The sequence below is a fragment of the Sorex fumeus genome, unplaced genomic scaffold, assembly GCF_029834395.1.
Source record: "Sorex fumeus unplaced genomic scaffold, SorFum_2.1 ptg000063l, whole genome shotgun sequence".
Lineage (NCBI taxonomy): Eukaryota > Metazoa > Chordata > Mammalia > Eulipotyphla > Soricidae > Sorex > Sorex fumeus.
This window is the reverse complement of record NW_026606120.1, coordinates 83,738,374-83,755,370: the sequence shown is the minus strand read 5'-3', so window position 1 is coordinate 83,755,370 and position 16,997 is coordinate 83,738,374. Positions and strand designations below refer to the sequence as shown.

Sequence of the window (16,997 nt, the reverse complement as noted above, 5' to 3'; positions counted from 1 at the left end):
ATCAATACACGCGCGAGCTGTATGTGTCTCTTCCCAGAACCGAAACCTGTTAACATACACCTGGACCTTGCTCCAGTGCACCCAGCCAATCAAAACTGGTTTCTCCGGAGCAGGGCAAGTACAAACGGCCTCTGTCAAGTCACGGTGATCCCAGTGCCCACGGCGGGTCAGGCCTGAGCTCCTGGAGCCTGCCAGGCAGGGAGCCAGCAATCTGGAGCACCTTGGTCGGGCCCTATGGACGTGGGGATGGCACTGTCACTGTTAGCCAGGCCACGTCAGGGATGGATATTAGACGCCCACAAGCGTCCTGGCCTCAAAGCCAGCACAGCTTGTACTGTTTGCCCTAACCCCCTAAAGCCCCAAGGCAAGGACAGTCCTCCTCATTTGGTCACTGTCCCCTAAGCCTCCCCCTGTCTTTGCTGAGGTTTGTAGTTAAGATCGAGTTTGTCTCGAGGGACCCACTCCCCCGGGGTGGGGGGTGGGAGGTGGGGGAGGCGTCTCCTGACCCTTCCCCCCCCCCCCCTTCTCTTTCTTTCCCTGTAAAAATGCTGCCCGTTGACCGGGATGGTCACTGGGAGGACCTGACGGCCACCCCCTTCCAGCTTCGCGAGAATCTCAGTTGGCCACACTGAGTGGCTGAGGTGGCCATGTGGCCTCAGAGTGACCGGGTTCCAGTGGAGACCCGCCATTTTCCAGTTAACCTCAAGGGGGGCCGAATGGAATGGGAGTGCGGAGGAAAGGGCCGGCTTAGCCCACAGCCCCCGCCGAGGGCGAGACTTGAGGCTAACGTACCACAGACTTTGCCCTCTGAGCTTCACCTTCCAAGTTCCAACGGTGTCGTGGGACAGCCTACACCAATCCACCACGGCCAAGTCCACTCCATTTCCAGGATGCAGAGGGCCAACAGAATCCCAACAGTGAGTGAGTGGACAGGAGATTTTCTTTTATTTATTTATTTTTTGCTTTTTGGGTCACATCCGACGATGCACAGGGGTGCACAGAGGTTACTCCTGGCTCATACACTCAGGAATTACTCCTGGTGGTGCTCAGGGAACCATATGGGATGCTGGGAATCAAACCCAGGTCGGCCGCGTGCAGGGCAAATGCTCTACCTGCTGTGCTATCGCTCCAACTCCAACGCGGAGATTTTCAACTCCTTTTATCCACCTCACCCCGCACCCCCCGCGGATGGCCACTGCCATGACAGGCCAAGGCACAGCAGACAGCACGACCATGGGGACAGTAACAGACCCACCGTCCCCCACCCTGTCCCCCCACCTCCCCCACCCGAGGTCAGCACTTCCCCCAGGAGAGCAGGAGCTCCCTGGCGGACAGACAGTCATAGTCTGCAGCATAAGTGCCGGTCAGGGACCCTAAGGAGCACCAGACTCATCACAGGCCCATGTCTGCCCAGGCTGAGGGTTTCCAAATGCACCAGGAGTGGAGTCTCTCTGCCTATCAACGGTCGGAGAAGGGGAGGGGGGTCCCCTCTTCACACAAGGGCCTGGCATGAGCTGGTGCTTCCGGCAGACCCATGCAGGCAGGGAGGTGGCAGGGAGAGTGGGAGAAGGGAAATGAGGGAAGGGAGCGGGGTGGGGGTGGGGTGATGGCGCCTTCTATAAACCCCCCTTCTAAAACCAAAACCAGAGGCCGGAGGAGATAACGCTGGTGCCTCGCATGAGGCCGGCTTGGACACTCCCCTGGCTCTGAGCGCCGCCAGGAGTGATCCCTGAGTCAGGAGGAAGGAAGGAGCACAGCTGAGGGTGGCCCCCCCAAACAAAACACCAAAAGCCAGAACCTGATATTGCCCCCTGAGATGGTGCTCCGGGAACACTTTCCTGAGATGCGTACACAAGCACTTGCAGGGTCCTTACTCATTAGTCACTGCAGTCCTGACCCCTCTTGTGAGGTATAAACACACACAAAGAAGGGAAATGATACCCCCAACCCTGAGACGAGAGGAGAAAGCGTTCACAGGCTTTATCAATAAAAATGTAGCTCAGGGGCTGGAGTGATAGCACAGCAGGTAGGGAATTTGCGTTGTATGCGGCTGACCCAGGTTTGATCCCCAGCATCCCATATGGTCCCCTGAGCACTGCCAGGAGTAATTCCTGAGTGCAGAGCCAGGAGTAACCCCTGTGCATAGTCAGGTGTGACCCAAAAAGAAAAAAAAAAGTAGCTCAGCAGTGCTGGAGAGAGCTTGCCTTGCATATAGCCGACCTAGGTTTGATCCCTGGCACCCCATATGGTCCCCTAAGCACCACCAGCAGTGGATCACCGAGTGCAGAGCCAGGGGTAAGCCTTGAGCACCGCCGAGTATGGCCCAAACACCAAAACAACTTTCTTTTGGGTCACACCAGCAATGCCGCTCAGGGGTTACTCAGGAATCACTCCTGATGGTGCTCAAGGGACCATAAAGGATGTCGGGTATTGAACCTGGTTTGGCCACATGCAAGGCAAATGCCCTACCCGCTGTACTATGGTTCCTCCCTAATAAATTAATTCCATTAAATGCCATTCAAAGGAGTGTGAAGACCTGGCCATGTTTGATATAGCGCACAGTTAGTGAACAACTCTGATAAAGCTTTCCACCCCACTAAAAGCAGACGTGCAAGTGTTAGCTTTAATGAGTCACGTTTGAAGGTTCTTCTTTTTGGAGAACAGCCAGGCATTTTTTTATCCATTCTTTCCACTCCTTAAAGGCTTCCACGGGTTTCGGCAAATGTGGATCATTTTCACTGCTTGGCTTGGAAGTGACAACACACCAGGTCCCGGCCGGCTCATCATCGATCCACCTCACCAGCGCCTGGAGACACAGAATTCACAGGGGCCGGTTAGGGGCCGGAGCGATAGCACAGCGGGAGGGCATTTGCTCTGCATGCAGCCAACCCAGGTTCAATTCCCCGGCATCCCACAGGGTCCCCCGAGCACCACCAGCAGTGATTCCTGAGTGCAGAACCAGGAGTAACCCCTAAGCATCGCTGGGTATGACCACCAAAAAGCAAAACCAAAAAAAAAACAAACAGAAAAAAACCAGAGGTGGCATTTGACAAGAGCACGGCGAGAGGTGTCCAGAGGGAAGGAGGGAAACTGGGGACAATGGTGGTGGGAAATGTACACTGGCAATGATGGAGGGACTGTGTTGAAACATTGTATGGTGGAAATCCAGCCATGAACAGCTTTGTAACTGTGTATCTCACAGTGAGTCAATAAAAAAAAATCAAGGGGAACCCCCTTAGGCGAGAGAGCAGCTGGCTTCTAAAGTAGGTCACCCAATCAGCGCGGGACATCACCCCTGCGGATGTCCCACTTGATAAGGGCGCTCACGAAATGCATGAAACACACTTGCGGTGACAAGTGAGCACGGCCACCGGACCATGATAATGAAAATGGCGACAAATAAAGGAGAGACGCCTCCACCCTCCTAAGCATCTCCCTGGGGTGTGCCTGCAGGGTGCTCAGATCTTCTCTCCACCTGCTGAATGTCTCAGGGCAGACCTGGTGTCTGTGTATGTGTGTGTGTGTGTGTATGTCTACGTGTGTGTGCGTGCGTGTGCATGCACTCTGCATCCTCTCAGGGCAGACACAGTGTGTCTGTGTGTCTGTATCTGTGTGTGTGCACTGCATGCCCTCAGATCAGACATGGGTGTGTGTGTGTTTGCTGAATGTTCTCAGGATAGACATGGTGTGCATGTCTGTGTGCGTCTTTGTGTGTGTCTGTGTGTGTGCATGTGCACTGAATGCTCTTAGGGCGGACATGGGTGTGTGTGTGTGTGTGTGTGTGTGTACATGTGTACGTGTGTATGCGTGCATGTATGTGATGTGTTGGTGCCCACAGGTGTGGGCGTGAGTGAGCTCTGCACTACATCTGGAAAGATAAGTCACCTCCGTGACTGTGAAGGATGCACTTCACCCCATACGGCCTTTCTCTTCTCTTCTGCAAAGTGGAGGCCTCTTGCCCCGACCAAACAGAAACTGACCACTGGCCGCCCCCTTCCCACACCAGCACTTCTCCATGGGCCAGGCACCCGGGGGCAGGAGCGCAGTTGGGACGAGGAGCTTTTTCTCCACCCGTTTTCTGAGACCACAGCTTCCGACTCCCCTCGGCACCAATTTCCTCTGAGACAGAGCACAGCTCCTGAGGAGGGCCTGGCAGAAGTGGCAGCTGAAAGTAGACTATAGAGAGAACATGATTGCCACTCAAGGCCTCTTTTGCAAATCACAGCACCCAAAAGGAGAGACAGAACAAAAGGGAATGCCTTGCCACAGAGGCAGAGTGGGATGGGGGGGGGTGGGGGTTGGGGGTTTGAAGGGATACTGGGATCATTGGTGATGGAGAATGGGCACTGGTGGAGGGATGGGTACTCGAGCATTGTCTAACTGAAACCCAAGCACAAAAATTTGTAAGTCTACAACTGTACCTCATGGTGTTTCACTAGTAAAAATTAAAAAAGAAAAAAAGTGGCAGCTGCTGCCTGCACGATGGTTTCCCCTATGGGGCTCCCCCCGCCCACCTCCACGGCCACTTACCTTGTATCTCTCCACAATGCTGAAGCCGATGGCGCACTGCAGCTTGCGCAGACAGATGGGGCACAGGTCAAGGGGGCGCCTGTCAGCTTCCTCCAGGTGGTTGGAGCCCTGCATGAGGCACGCCAGCCACTGACAGTGTCGGAGCCCGAATATGTGTCCGATCTCGTGGGTCAAGGTCTGCAAGACATTCACAGCACGGCCTCGTCGCCACGCCAAGGAGCTCCGGGCGCCGTGCTCTTGCTCTCTTGCTCTTTCAGAAAACGTATTTATAGTAGCCAATTCCCTTGCCACCATCACAAAAATTTCCATTTGTTCAGGTCTCAATCTTTTTTTTGTGGGGGGGGGTCACACCCGGCGATGCACAGGGTTTACTCCTGGCTCTGTACTCAGGAGCTAGTCCTGGTGGTGATCAGGGGACCATATGGGATGCTGGGAATCGAACCCGGGTCGGCTGCGTGCAAGGCAGACGCCCTACCCGCTGTGCTATCACTCCAGCCCCAACCAACCCAAATTTAAAAAAATTTTTTTTTTTTTTGGCTTTTGAATTTTGGGTCACACCCGAAGATGCACAGGAGTTACTCCTGGCTCTGCATTCAGGAATTACCCCTGGCGGTAATTCAGGGGACCCTATGGGATGCTGGGAATCGAACCCGAGTCGGCCGCGTGCAAGGCAAACACCCTCCCCGCTGTGCTATCACTCCAGCCCCTCAGGTCTCACTCTTGGGGTCTGAGAGACCGTGAGGCGGGGAGAGCACTGGCCTGGCATACGGCTGGCTAGGGTTCCATCGCCAGCACCCCAGATGGTTGTACTCCCATCCCTCCACCCCCAGCCCTGAGCAAAGAGCTAGGAGTAAGCCCAGAGCATTGCTAGGTGTGGCCCCCAAACCCCCAAAAAACAAAGAATTAAACCCTTGTCTCCTCAAAGGTCTAACAGCCTTCCTTCTTTTATTTAAAAAAAATTTTTTTTTCTTTGTAATTGAATCACTGTGAGACAGACCCTTACAAAGCTGTTCGTGACTGGGTCACAGCCATACAGTGTTCCAACACCCATCCTTCCACTAGTGTATATTTCCTAGCGCGTTCGCACACACACACACACACACACACACACACACACACACACACACACAAAACCAACATAAAAATTCCTGCATATCTTGTTTGACTAGAGAATTTTTACTGTTTTTCATTTATCATTGTAAAACCAAGGACAATTTCATAACTTTTTTGTATGTAGCTGTTATGTGTCGGGCAATCTATCTTTAAGTAGGGATAAATCACTCTAAAAGAAACATCCTAGATAGCTTTTCCTTCAAGTCAAGCATCTTGGTTTTATTTTATTTTATTTATTTTTAGTGAATCACTGTGAGATACAGTTACAGACTTACAAATTTTCCTGATTATGTTTCAATCAAACAATGTTCAAGTGCCCATCCCTCCACCAGTGCCCATTCTCCACCATCAATGTTCCCAGTGTCCCACCCGCCACCCCCACCCTTTCCTACCTTCTGCCTCTGTGACAGACACATTCCCTCTTACTCTCTCTCTCTCCTTTTGGGTGTTATGGTTTTCAAGCATCTTGTTTAAACAAACTTCTTATTTAAAAGAAAATAGAAAAAGAAAAAGGTTTCTTTTTCCTCCTTCTCCTTCTCTTCTTCTTCCTTCTTCCTCCTCCTTCTCTTTTTTTTTTTTGCGGGGGGGGGGGGTTCACACCCCGGTGATACTCAGGGATTACTCCTGGCTCTGCACTCAGGAATCACTCCTGGCAGTGCTCAGGGGTCCATATAGGATAGCAGGGATCGAACCCAGGTCAGGTATGTGCAAGGCAAACACCCCGTGCTGCACTATTATTGTTCCAGCCCCAGCCTTCCTTCTTAAACTTAATTACTTCCCAGGACCGGGGATCATACTGTCCTTCTGGCAGGTGGTCTCAGTCCTGGGCAGGGTTTGGGGGCAGCGCTGCCTCTGCCTCGAGCGGCCTGGGTCACCCTCCCCTCAACGATGACGCCTATGACTCGAGCATTGCGGCCCGGGGTAGGAGGGAAGGAGGGAGGGCTTTCTGCAAAATCACCTACTTCTTATAACTCACAAGTCCCCTCCCCCCCCCCCCCCCCCGCCCCGTACCAGTATGACGCGGGCAGAGACAGGGGTGCAGCTCAGCCAGGTCACAGGGACCTAGGTGAGGCAGAAGCAGGGAGCAATGGAAGGCACTTGGGAAACGGAGTATGAGATGGGGTGCTGCATGCCCTGCAAAGGTGCCAGTGGACCTTGCCTGGCCTCAGAGCGCACCAAGGCTGCTGGCCCTGGGACAGGAGAGTGGGGGTAGGGGACAGGGCTAATGGTGGAGCCCCCAAAAAGAAGAGCATGTGTGCAGGTGCCCTTGCCCGGGAATTAAGTTACAAGCTGAGGACGACGGGACAGTCAGGGACAAATGGAGACTACTAATGCCACCCACACAATCGGCCTCTGCCTTTTTTTTTTTTGGTGTAGGAGGGTCACACCTGGTGATGATCAGGGGTTACTCCTGGCTCTGCACTCAGGAATTATTCCTGGCAGTGCTCTGGGGACCATTTGGGATGCTGGGAATCGAACCCAGGTCGGCCGCATGCAAGGCAAATGCCTTACCCGCTGTGCTATCGCTCCAGCCCCTCGGCCTCTGCTTTTATGGACAGTCTCGCCCACCCACGATACACATAAGTGATACATGCTTACAATGTGACCTTGGTACTGATCTCTCATTTCTGGAACAAAAAAAGATTATTTTTTAAATCTACTTTTCTTTCTTTTTTCTTTTTCATCCTCCCATTGGATGTCTTAAACAGCTTACCTGTTGGACCATTGCACACCAGAAACTCAATCATGAATAACTTCATAACTCTTAAATTCACTGTGATTTGATAAAAAATAATTCACGCGCGTGCATACACACATGCACACACACACACACACGCACACACACACACACACACACACACACACACACCTTACCTTACAGGAGCGGAGCAGAAGGACACTGGTCACTTCAGGAAGGTAATAGTTGTCAAAAATGGAGTAGTCGCCGGGAGACATTTTCTGTGACCTCTTCACCTTGCCCTTATAGTGGGGGCTATAGAAATCACTGCAGTACCTGGCAAAACTGAATATCCCCACGCCTGCAAAACAACAGTCAGGGACCCCCATGTGAGAGAGATTCTCAGAGGCCACGAGAGAGCCAGGCCACCTGGCCGGGGGGCTACTTCTGATACAGCAGCATGAGCTGGGGGTCGCCCACCCCCCACCCCGGTCTCCCCAAAAGAAGCAGCTGTGGCCATCCACCCTGCAATGCCCTGGGAAACTCGGGGGTCCTGGGGTCAAATTCTTCAGAAACTGAAAGTTACTGGTTTTGTTCAACACACTGAAAATGCTCATGGGAACAGAGGGTTTTCTCTTTAAGAACACAATCCAGGGGGGCGGAGTGATAGTACAGTGGGTAGGGCGTTAGCCTTGCACGTGGCCAACCTAGGTTCAATCCCCGGCATTCCACCCCCAAGCACCATCAGGGGTAATTCCTGAGTGCAGAGCCAGGAATAACCTCTGAGCATCACTGGGTATGACCCCAAAAGGAAAAAAAAAGAACACAATTGAGGGGTGAGGGGGGTGTGCTGGAGCATAGGACAGCAAGGAGGGTGTTTGCTTTGCATGGAACCAAACTGACCTGGGTTCAATTCCCCAACATTCCATAGGTTCCCAACCCGAGCACTGCCAGGAGTGAGTAATTCCTGAGTGCAGAGCCAGGAGTAACCCCTGAGCATTGCTGGGTGTGACCCAAAGAAGCAAAAAAAAAAAAAAAATCAGGAGTCTGATTCCCATCACCACGTGTGACCCCCAAGCCCTGCCAGGAGTGATCAACCGAAGTGCAGAGCCAGGGGCAAGCGTTCGGGTAAGCAACCGACGTCCAGTGCCATCTCTCTGGCCCCAGGGAAACCAGGCCTTGGGACGGCAGCACCCCTTCCCCACCTGCTCTGTTCACAGCCTGCACCTCTCCTAAGTGGCTGGGCCCCTGATCTGAGAGAACACCCTGTCATGGGCTTCCTGTACTGCCAGTTACCCTCAGAGCTCCCCAGCACCCTTCACTCTGATGCTCACACTTTCACTTAGACCTCGCCTATTTAAAGATGACAAGGAGAGGGGGGGGGCAGAGAGCTGTAGAGTGGGTGAGGTGCTTGCCTTTCACACAGCTGACCAGGCTTAGGTCCCCCACCCTCACGCACCAAGCCCTCCAGGAATGATCTCGGAGCACAGGCCCAAGAGTAAGCCTTGAGCACAGCTGGGTTTGGTCAGAAAACAAAAGTAACCAGGGGGGCTTGAGCAATTGCACAGTGCATAGGGCATTTGCCTTGCATGCAGCCGACCCGGGTTCGATTTCCAGCATCCCATATGGTCCCCTGAGCACCACCAGGAGTAATTCCTGAGTGCATGAGCCAGGAATAACCACTGTGCATTGCCAGATGTGATGTTTTTGTTTTTGTTTTTGTTTTGCATTTTGGGTCACACCCAGCGATGCTCAGGGCTTACTCCTGGTAAGTAGTAATGACACTGAAGAATTACTTGTGGTGTTGCTTGGTGTACCATTAGGGATGCCAGGGATTGCCCTACCCACTGTTCTATTGCTCCGGCCCCAATCCAGTTGATTTTAAAAGAAGGCTCTTTGGCCCACCCTTGTTAAGTGTCAAGTGACACTTCAAATTCAGGGAGCGTATTCTAGAAGTCAAGAAAAAAACAAATCTACTCATGGATTGTTAGCGATCTCCACTGGCCAGACACGGGTAGGCATACTTCACTGCAAAAACACCTTTAGTGAAAAACATTTCCTTCTAATAACCATGCAAACTGCTTATTTTCTTTAGCAATAAAATATTTCAATTGAAAAATACTGATTTGGGGGCTGGAGTAATAGCACAACAGGTAGGGAATTTGCCTTGCACGCAGCTGATCTGGGTTCAATTCCCAGCATCCCATATGGGCCCCTGACAACCGCTAGGAATAACTCCTGAGTGCAGAGCCAGGAGTAACCCCTGTGCATTGCCGGGTGTGACCCAAAAAGCAAAAAAAAAAAAAAAAATACTGATTCTTATAAACTTGAGAGAGAAATGAGCCCCTAGTAGAGAGGTGCTATCTCACAGCCTGGCAAATCAACCATGCTTCTCACTACCTTTTCTCTCATGTCCTGCAATAGTCCAAAAATTGGAACTGCACCAAAACAGAATGAAAATGATCTACATATTACATGAGTGGTGGTGGTGATGCAGGGTGTTTCCTTAAGTCTTCAAATACCTCAAATAAATTAGCAATTATCTAAACAAGCTAGATTTCCCTGCCCCCGCCCCCCCCCCCCCCGCCCCTTAATGTTTCTACCTCTGCTGGGTAATAAAAGAGAGGCTTTATTTATTTATTTATTTATTTTGTTTTTTTGGTCACACCCTGTGATGCTCAGGCGTTACTCCTGGCTCTGCACTCAGGAATTACTCCTGGCATTACTTGGGGGACCATATGGGATGCTGGGAATCGAACACGGGTTGGCTGCATGCAAGGTAAACGCCCTACCCGCTGTACTGTTGCTCCAGTCCCAAAAGAGAGGCTTAAAAAAAAAAAAGAAATGCTCATACAAGTTGACTTCTGATAGAAAGTTATGCTCAGGCTAAACATCTGGAAGACAGTGGGGCCAGAAGTCTCCAAGAGGCTGCACTGGGAGGGTCATGAGGAACCAAAAGGGCTGACCAAAGAGAATTAAAGGATGAGGGAGAAGACAGGAAAAGGAGGTTCCATAATTAGTGCCCTGTCGTTCCCCACCATGATACCCCACTGATGAACGTGAAAAAGAAACAGACACTTTTTTCTTTTTGCTTTTTTGGGCCATACCAAGTGATGCTTAGAGGTTACTCCTGGCTCTGCACTTAGGAATTACTCCTGGCGGTACTTGGGGGACCATATGGGATGCCAGGGATTGAACCTGGGTCAGCTGCATGCAAGGCAAACACCCTACCCGCTGTGCTATCACTCCAGCCCTGTGGACACATTTCTGAGACTTTCCAAGCCCCAATAAACTCTAATGAAATACACAAAAAGACCATCAGCCCCCAAAGTCCTATTGGGGTATTCCCAACCTCCAAAAGCTCAGAGACCATATCCTTTAGTTCACTAGACGTTTCTACTTCAAATCTGTCTTACCGCCTGGGGCTGACCATTGAGAAAGTGGAGCAGAAATGGAGGTAGAGAAAGTGGAGCAGAAATGGAGGGGTGAGGACAAAAGCCACTGAAAGAAGCACAGAGAAAAGGCAGAGCCAGGACTGGCCCCTGGATCCTTTCCCAGTCCAATATCAATTACCAGGAGGAGCTCCCAATGGTCCAAGACTGAATTCACTTTCATGTAAAAAAGGTCCCAAGACAAGAAACATTTTTGGTTTGGTTGGCTGGTTTGGGGGCCATACCCATCTGTGCTCAGGGGGCTATATGTGGTGCTGGGGACAGCACGCAGATCTGCTGCGTGCCAGGCAAGTGCCCACCCTGTTGTTCTCTCCAGCCTGCAGAGAAACGCTTTCAGACATAGCTTTATGGCTATTCCATCTGTGCAAGGCAATGACGACAGTAAACAAAGAGTTTCGGAGCTGGAACGGCAGGACAGCAGGTAGGGTGTTTGCCTTGCACGCAGCAGACCCATGTTCGATTCCCAGCATCCCATATGGTCCCCGGAGCACCGCCGGGAGTAATTCCTGAGTGCATGAGCCAGAAGTAACCCCTGCGTATCGCTGGGTGTGATCCAAAACAGAAAAAAGGAAAAAAAAAAGAGTGAGAGTTTCACTTAGTTTATGACCACTGAAGACTCTCTACTAATTCACCTAACTACTGTTTCTCTTTTTCCTTTCTGTTTTTTTGTTTCTTTGTTTGGCCACACCCAGCAGTACCCTGACTCTTACTCAGAGACCATTTCTGACTGGGATTGAGGAACTCTAAGAAGCGGCAGGGATAGAACAGGGATAGAACCCAGGTCAGCCACCTGCAAAGCAAGCACCTTAACCCCTGTACGATCTCTCCAGGCCCAGCTACTGTTTAATTTCACAGCTTTTTTTTTTTTACATATTTGTTTATTTACTTTTTGATTTCTGGATCACACTCAGCGATGCTCCGGGGTTACTCCTGGCTCTGCACTCAGGAATTACTCCTGGTGGTGATGAGGGACCATATAGGATGCTGGGGATCGAACCCGGGTCAGCTGTGTGCAAGGCAAATGCCTTACTTGCTGTACTATAGCTCCGGCCCCTTCACAGCTGTTTTACAAACCTCTATGTGTGCCAGGCATGATGCCCACTTCCTATACATAGTAATTTAGTAAATTATCTTTAGTAAATTATCTCAAAAACAAGTCTGTGAAATATGGGGTGCATATGCTACTGGGCCACGAACGTAGTGAACAGCTTACCACAGAAGGAACCCAGATCTCTGGAAACTACTGGACAATACATTCCATCCCCCACAGGAAATAATCATCTTAAATAGGCAAATTATAGCTGCTTCAAATATACCCCTTATTTTAACACCTTCAAAAGCTCTCAAATTGAGTAAGGTTTGACCCCCACCCCTGCCAAATGTCAAAAAAAAAAAAAAAAGAATACCGTCAGTCAAAGAAGCCTGTCCAAAGACAAAATTCCAGGAATCTCTTGGATAAAGGTCAATCATCGTGATCCCCACAATGCAGAAGGCATCTCGAGGTTTCTTCTTTTTCAAGAACCGGAGGATCTGCCCTATTCACATGGAGACACATGTTATGTCTTATAGGCGGGCATCGATTCACCCAGCTACTTGGGCCTGGGGGCAAAACACTGCTCACCTGCGTGAATCTGCAGGTTGTGGGTGCTGCCATTGACTCGAAAGGAACAGCATGTCTCAGAGACAGCAACAGGGTCCAGGAGCTTGACAGTCAAGCCATAGAAAAAGGCTTCGCAATAGCTCTTGAGCCACTGGACATAGTCCTCATTGACACTGCTGCTCCCAAGAGATCCTGGAACAGGGATGAAGAGTTTATAAAAGTGAGTCAGACTGGGCTGGAGCTATAGTACAGCGGGTAGGGTGTTTGCCTTACACGCAGCTGACCCGGGTTCAATTCCCAGCATCCCATCGGGTCCCCTGAGCACCACCAGGAGTAATTCCTGAATGCAAAGTCAGGAGTACCCCCTGTGCATCGCCGGGTGTGACCCCAAAAGCCAAAAAAAAAAGTCAGATATTCTTTTTACACCAGTCCATCATGAGCAACCCAATCTTTTGATTCTTTCCCATTTTTTTTGACTATTTATTTTGTTTTGTTTTGTTTTTTTGGCCCCCTATGGCGGTACTCACGGCTTACTCCTGCCCCTGCACTCAGAGATCACACCTTGCAGGCTAGGGGGACCAGATGGTGTACCAGGGATTAAACCCACGCCTGCCACACGCAAGAAGAGAACTTTCCGTGCTATACGATTATCGCTCCATCCCCCAAATCAACTCTTCCTGATACTACTTTAACCCTCATTGAGATGTACTGAAAAAAAGAATATTCTCCAAGTTTTCCACTGCAAGAAAAGACCCTAGAGGGTGCCCACCTGAATCAGACCAACAGCCCCAACTCTCCCTGTGGCAAAAACCAAAGCAAACACAGCACAGGGTCAATAAGTACCAATGCACTGTATATAAATTCGGTGCTTCTCAGGAGAAGGTTTCTTCCTGTAAGGGTCACTGAAAAACTGCTCGAAGTCTTGGGGGTCCTCGGGATGGGAAGTGAGCCAGTCGGACTGCGAATGCAGGGTGATGGGTGCAAAGAGGTTGGTATGCTGCTGGAAGGCATCATTCATCAAATGCCGCTCCTGGACATTGAACTTCTTGTACTGGGCCACTAGTTCAGGGTTCTTGGAAATGAGAGCTGTCTTCAGTGTCTGCGCCGAGTGATGTACTATTTCCATCTGCCTTCCAAATAAGCATAGTTAAAGACAGAAGCCCTGTTTGGGCAACCTGAACACTCCCGTCCCCCACGACCAGGTGGCATTTTTCCCTTGAACACAACCCTCCCATCACCAGTTTCTAAGAGGACGCCCCTTCCCCGTCCCCAGTACTATTTGCTTTTCCTCTTTCCAATCCATTTCTTGGGGTGGGTAGCTGCAAAAGTAAAAAAAAAAAATCATGGAATGCATTCCTCCATGTCTGATGCAACTCCTCTCGTTTATTAAAAAATAAGGGGGGGTGCAGATAGTACAGTGGGTAGGGCATTTGCCTTGCATGTGGCTGCCCCGGGTTCAATCCCCAGAATCCTTATGGTCCGCTATGCACCAAACCAGGAATAACTCCTGAGCATCGCAGGGTGTGACCCAAAAATCCAAAACAAACAAACAAATAAAAAAAAACACCCAAAAACCAAAACCTATCAGTGACCATAAAAGTATGACTTGGGAGGCTGGAGCAAAAGGGTGTTTGCTTTGCATGCGGTCAACCTGGATTCGATTCCCAGCATTCCATATGGTCCTCTGAGCACTGCCAGGAGTAATTCCTGAGTAACCCCTGAGCATTGTCGGGTGTGACCCAAAAAGAAAAGAAAAAAAAAAGTATGACTGGGGCCCAGTATCATTCTCTCCCTGTAAGTCACATCAATCACAGTATTATGAATGGATTCCTCAGGGCCACATGACAGGGACTCACTCTTTTTAATGTGCCTCAAGGCTTTTTTGAGAGGGCAAGGAACGCAAGTGCTGCTATTTCCGTAACTTGATGGAGGGTTGATTGTGCGAATATGTGTTTACTGCTACGAGTTAGTGTCTGAGTCATGTCACCCTGGAGATCATGTCAGAAGTCAGAGTCACAAGGAGAGGTCTCTTCCTTTCACATGTTCCTGTGTGAGTTTTTATCCTGCTGGCTGATGAGCTGTCCCTCCATCAGGCTTTCTGTATTAGAAAAAGAAGACAACGAAGAAAAAAAGAACAGCTCTATCTGGCACTGAGTATATTCTTTCTGATCATCTAGACTTGTGTGGTCTAATGATAGGCCCTGGGACGGAAAATGTTAAACTAGTGGCTCTTCTGACAGCTGAAGTCCTGGGTGTCACACCTGGCAAAAACCAAACAGCAGACTCCCTCTTGTGGACCCCTCACCGGGCGGCCCCGCACTCACTACTCGGCAAAGGGGCAAAACCCTTGTCTTTCCACGGGGCATGATGCCCAGGGCGCTGTGAGCCGTCCTGCATCCGGCAAGTTTCATAAAGACGGGACAGGTTTAAGTCGGAGATGGTGTGCGAGATGCTACCGCCCGTTATTTAAAGGCGCTGTGCAAGGTCGGACTGCTTCCTTCCTCCTCCCAGGTGGTGGCAGATGAGGAGGAAAGAAGCATTAGAAGGTCCTTTCTGGGGTCTGCCCACGACCCGCGGGTTTTGTGCCCACCTGGCAGCATGCGGGGCAAACCCGGTCGCACAAGTGCGCCTTGCCAAGGGGTGGTCCCTAAGTTCCTCCCTGGGCTGGGCCGCATGCAGGAGGGGCCTGGTACCCCGGCTGGGGCGGAGTAGAGAATCCCCCACCCTGGGGACTCATGCTTGGTCTTCTGTGCCCGGGAACCGCCTGAGAGCTGGAGAATTCCCTCCCGCGACCCCATACCCAAGCTCCCTGGTACCCAGCCCCCACCCCCGCGTTCGTCCCTGCAGCCTCGGCCGCCGCCCGTCCCGTGTCCACATCCCTGGCCCCACTGCCCGGCTGCCCGGTCCGAATGGCCCCAGCCGGGTTCCGACGGATCCACTGCGTAGCCCTCACCGGGTTAGGCCAGAGATGCCCAGGACCCCATCCCAAGCGGCCCTACGCGCTTGCGCCACGGGGCCCGCGCCGGGTTCCACCTCTCCGCACAACGCCCGCCCGCGGGGCCACGCCCCCTTTTCAGACCACGCCCCCACGCCGCGCATGCCTCAGCCCGGCGCCGGGCCCCGCCTCTAAGCCCTAAGCCACTCCTCCACAAAGCCACGCCCCTTATCCTTATGTTTTTTGCGCCACGGCCCGGCGCCATGTCCCGCCTCTTCATGCATCATCTCCCTCCGGGCCACGCCCCGTTTACAGACCACGCCCCCAGGCCGTGCCCGCCTCAGCCGAGCGCCGGGCCACGCCTTCCAGACTAGCCCCGCCCCTGTCCCCGCCCTCCAGCCCCGCCCCGCCCCGCCCCAAGCCCCGCCCGGTGCTCCACGCCCCGCGCGCTTAGCTGCCTTAGCAGGCGATTTGCAGTCCTGGGTCCTGCGTCGTGCCGTGGCGGGTCACGGGACAGCTGGGGTTAGGCGCCCCCAGCGGAGGCGGCGTCCGGCGGCGCCGTGGGCTGCAGAAGCGCGCTCTGGGTGACTCACGGCTGCAGCCCCGGCCGCAGGCTGACGCATGGCTCCGAGCGCTGCTGCTCTGCCCAACGCCCGCCGGACTTTCCCTTCTGTGTTTGGTGGCAGCTGTCCCCGCGCGGGGGTGGGCAGTAGGGTTGGGGCGAGGTGGGGGAAGAGGGGGGAAACGCAGCAGCCGCCGGAGGTGGCCTCGCTGGTGCTGAAAGATCTAGATGACTGTGCATGAGCTCTAGAAAGGGAGCCAGGAGGGCGTGGTGGGCCATGGGTGGACCTTCTCTCCGCACCATTATGATGATAATAATAGTATGATAATAATAATAATTATTAGCTACATCCGGAGGTGCTCAGGGACTACTGCGGGGTTGCTCCTGGCTGGGGGCCCTGGGAACCGGGCATTGCCAATGGAACTCCAGGCTTGTGGGTTACTTCTGGTCCTCCCCCCACACACCCGGCGGGGCCTTTTAACCTGTCTGGTCCCCACAGCTCCCACAGCTGGGATCCCTGACTCCCTTCCATCCTGGGAAGTTGATTGTGGCAAGACAAAGCTTTCTCTGATGCCACCTTTATTTAACCTCACAACTGTCAGGCCTTAGGATACCAGGGTCAGGCTGGCCAGAGCCAGTGACTCTGCTGGTGACAAACTGACTGAATAAGCATCGTTTCCCCACTGACCCCTAACCCGCTTTGCGAACCAGCTCAGTTATTCCCCCCCACACCGGGGTATTCCCCACCATGTCCGCCTTTGCAGCTGCCCACAGGGAAATCCGGGACTCCCTACTTCATGGTCCACCTGTTTCCTCAAACCTTCTTCATGCGTTCACAGCATAGACCACACCTTGGGGAACCCCCTTCCAGACATCCTCACCTCAGCTTCCCTCAAACATACTAAGTGCCATTTTTTTTAAATTTCCAGCCACTGTCCTGGCTCTGCAAAGCCCCCTCTGTCTGCCCCCTTGGAGTCCAGGACAATTTCAGTACATTTGGGTTTTCTTCATCCTTGACTGTGCTTCCTGACTCAGGAGGGACACACAACATAATGCACTTCAACACTTGTTTTACTGTCATGCTTTTTCCCCAGTAACTCCTTCAAGGACCTTAAGGAAAGGATCAA

At 52.1% G+C, this 16,997-nt stretch overlaps 1 protein-coding gene across 1 annotated transcript; it reads right to left on the bottom strand.

Annotated features, from left to right (window-relative positions):
• Positions 1-2,572: 2,572 nt before the first annotated feature.
• On the bottom strand, positions 2,573-15,348 carry AMZ2 (archaelysin family metallopeptidase 2). Its single transcript, XM_056127926.1, has 8 exons — positions 15,327-15,348; positions 14,230-14,471; positions 13,217-13,499; positions 12,395-12,565; positions 12,180-12,308; positions 7,519-7,682; positions 4,531-4,707; positions 2,573-2,806 (listed from the first exon to the last, which is right to left on the bottom strand). The coding sequence occupies exons 3-8, from the start codon at positions 13,497-13,499 to the stop codon at positions 2,624-2,626; spliced, it is 1,107 nt and encodes a 368-aa protein (XP_055983901.1). The 5' UTR covers positions 14,230-14,471; positions 15,327-15,348; the 3' UTR covers positions 2,573-2,623.
• Between the last annotated feature and the right edge of the window lie 1,649 nt (positions 15,349-16,997).

Bases quoted from the DNA above. Each gene is read 5' to 3' on its own strand.
- AMZ2 (XM_056127926.1), bottom strand. From the start codon at position 13,499: ATGGAAATAGTACATCACTCGGCGCAGACACTGAAGACAGCTCTCATT. The intron at 12,566-13,216 runs GTACTTATTGAC...TCCCTGTTCCAG, and splicing joins AATTTATATACAGTGCATTG to GATCTCTTGGGAGCAGCAGT. The intron at 4,708-7,518 runs GTAAGGTGTGTG...AATGTCTTGCAG, and splicing joins TTCTGCTCCGCTCCTGTAAG to ACCTTGACCCACGAGATCGG.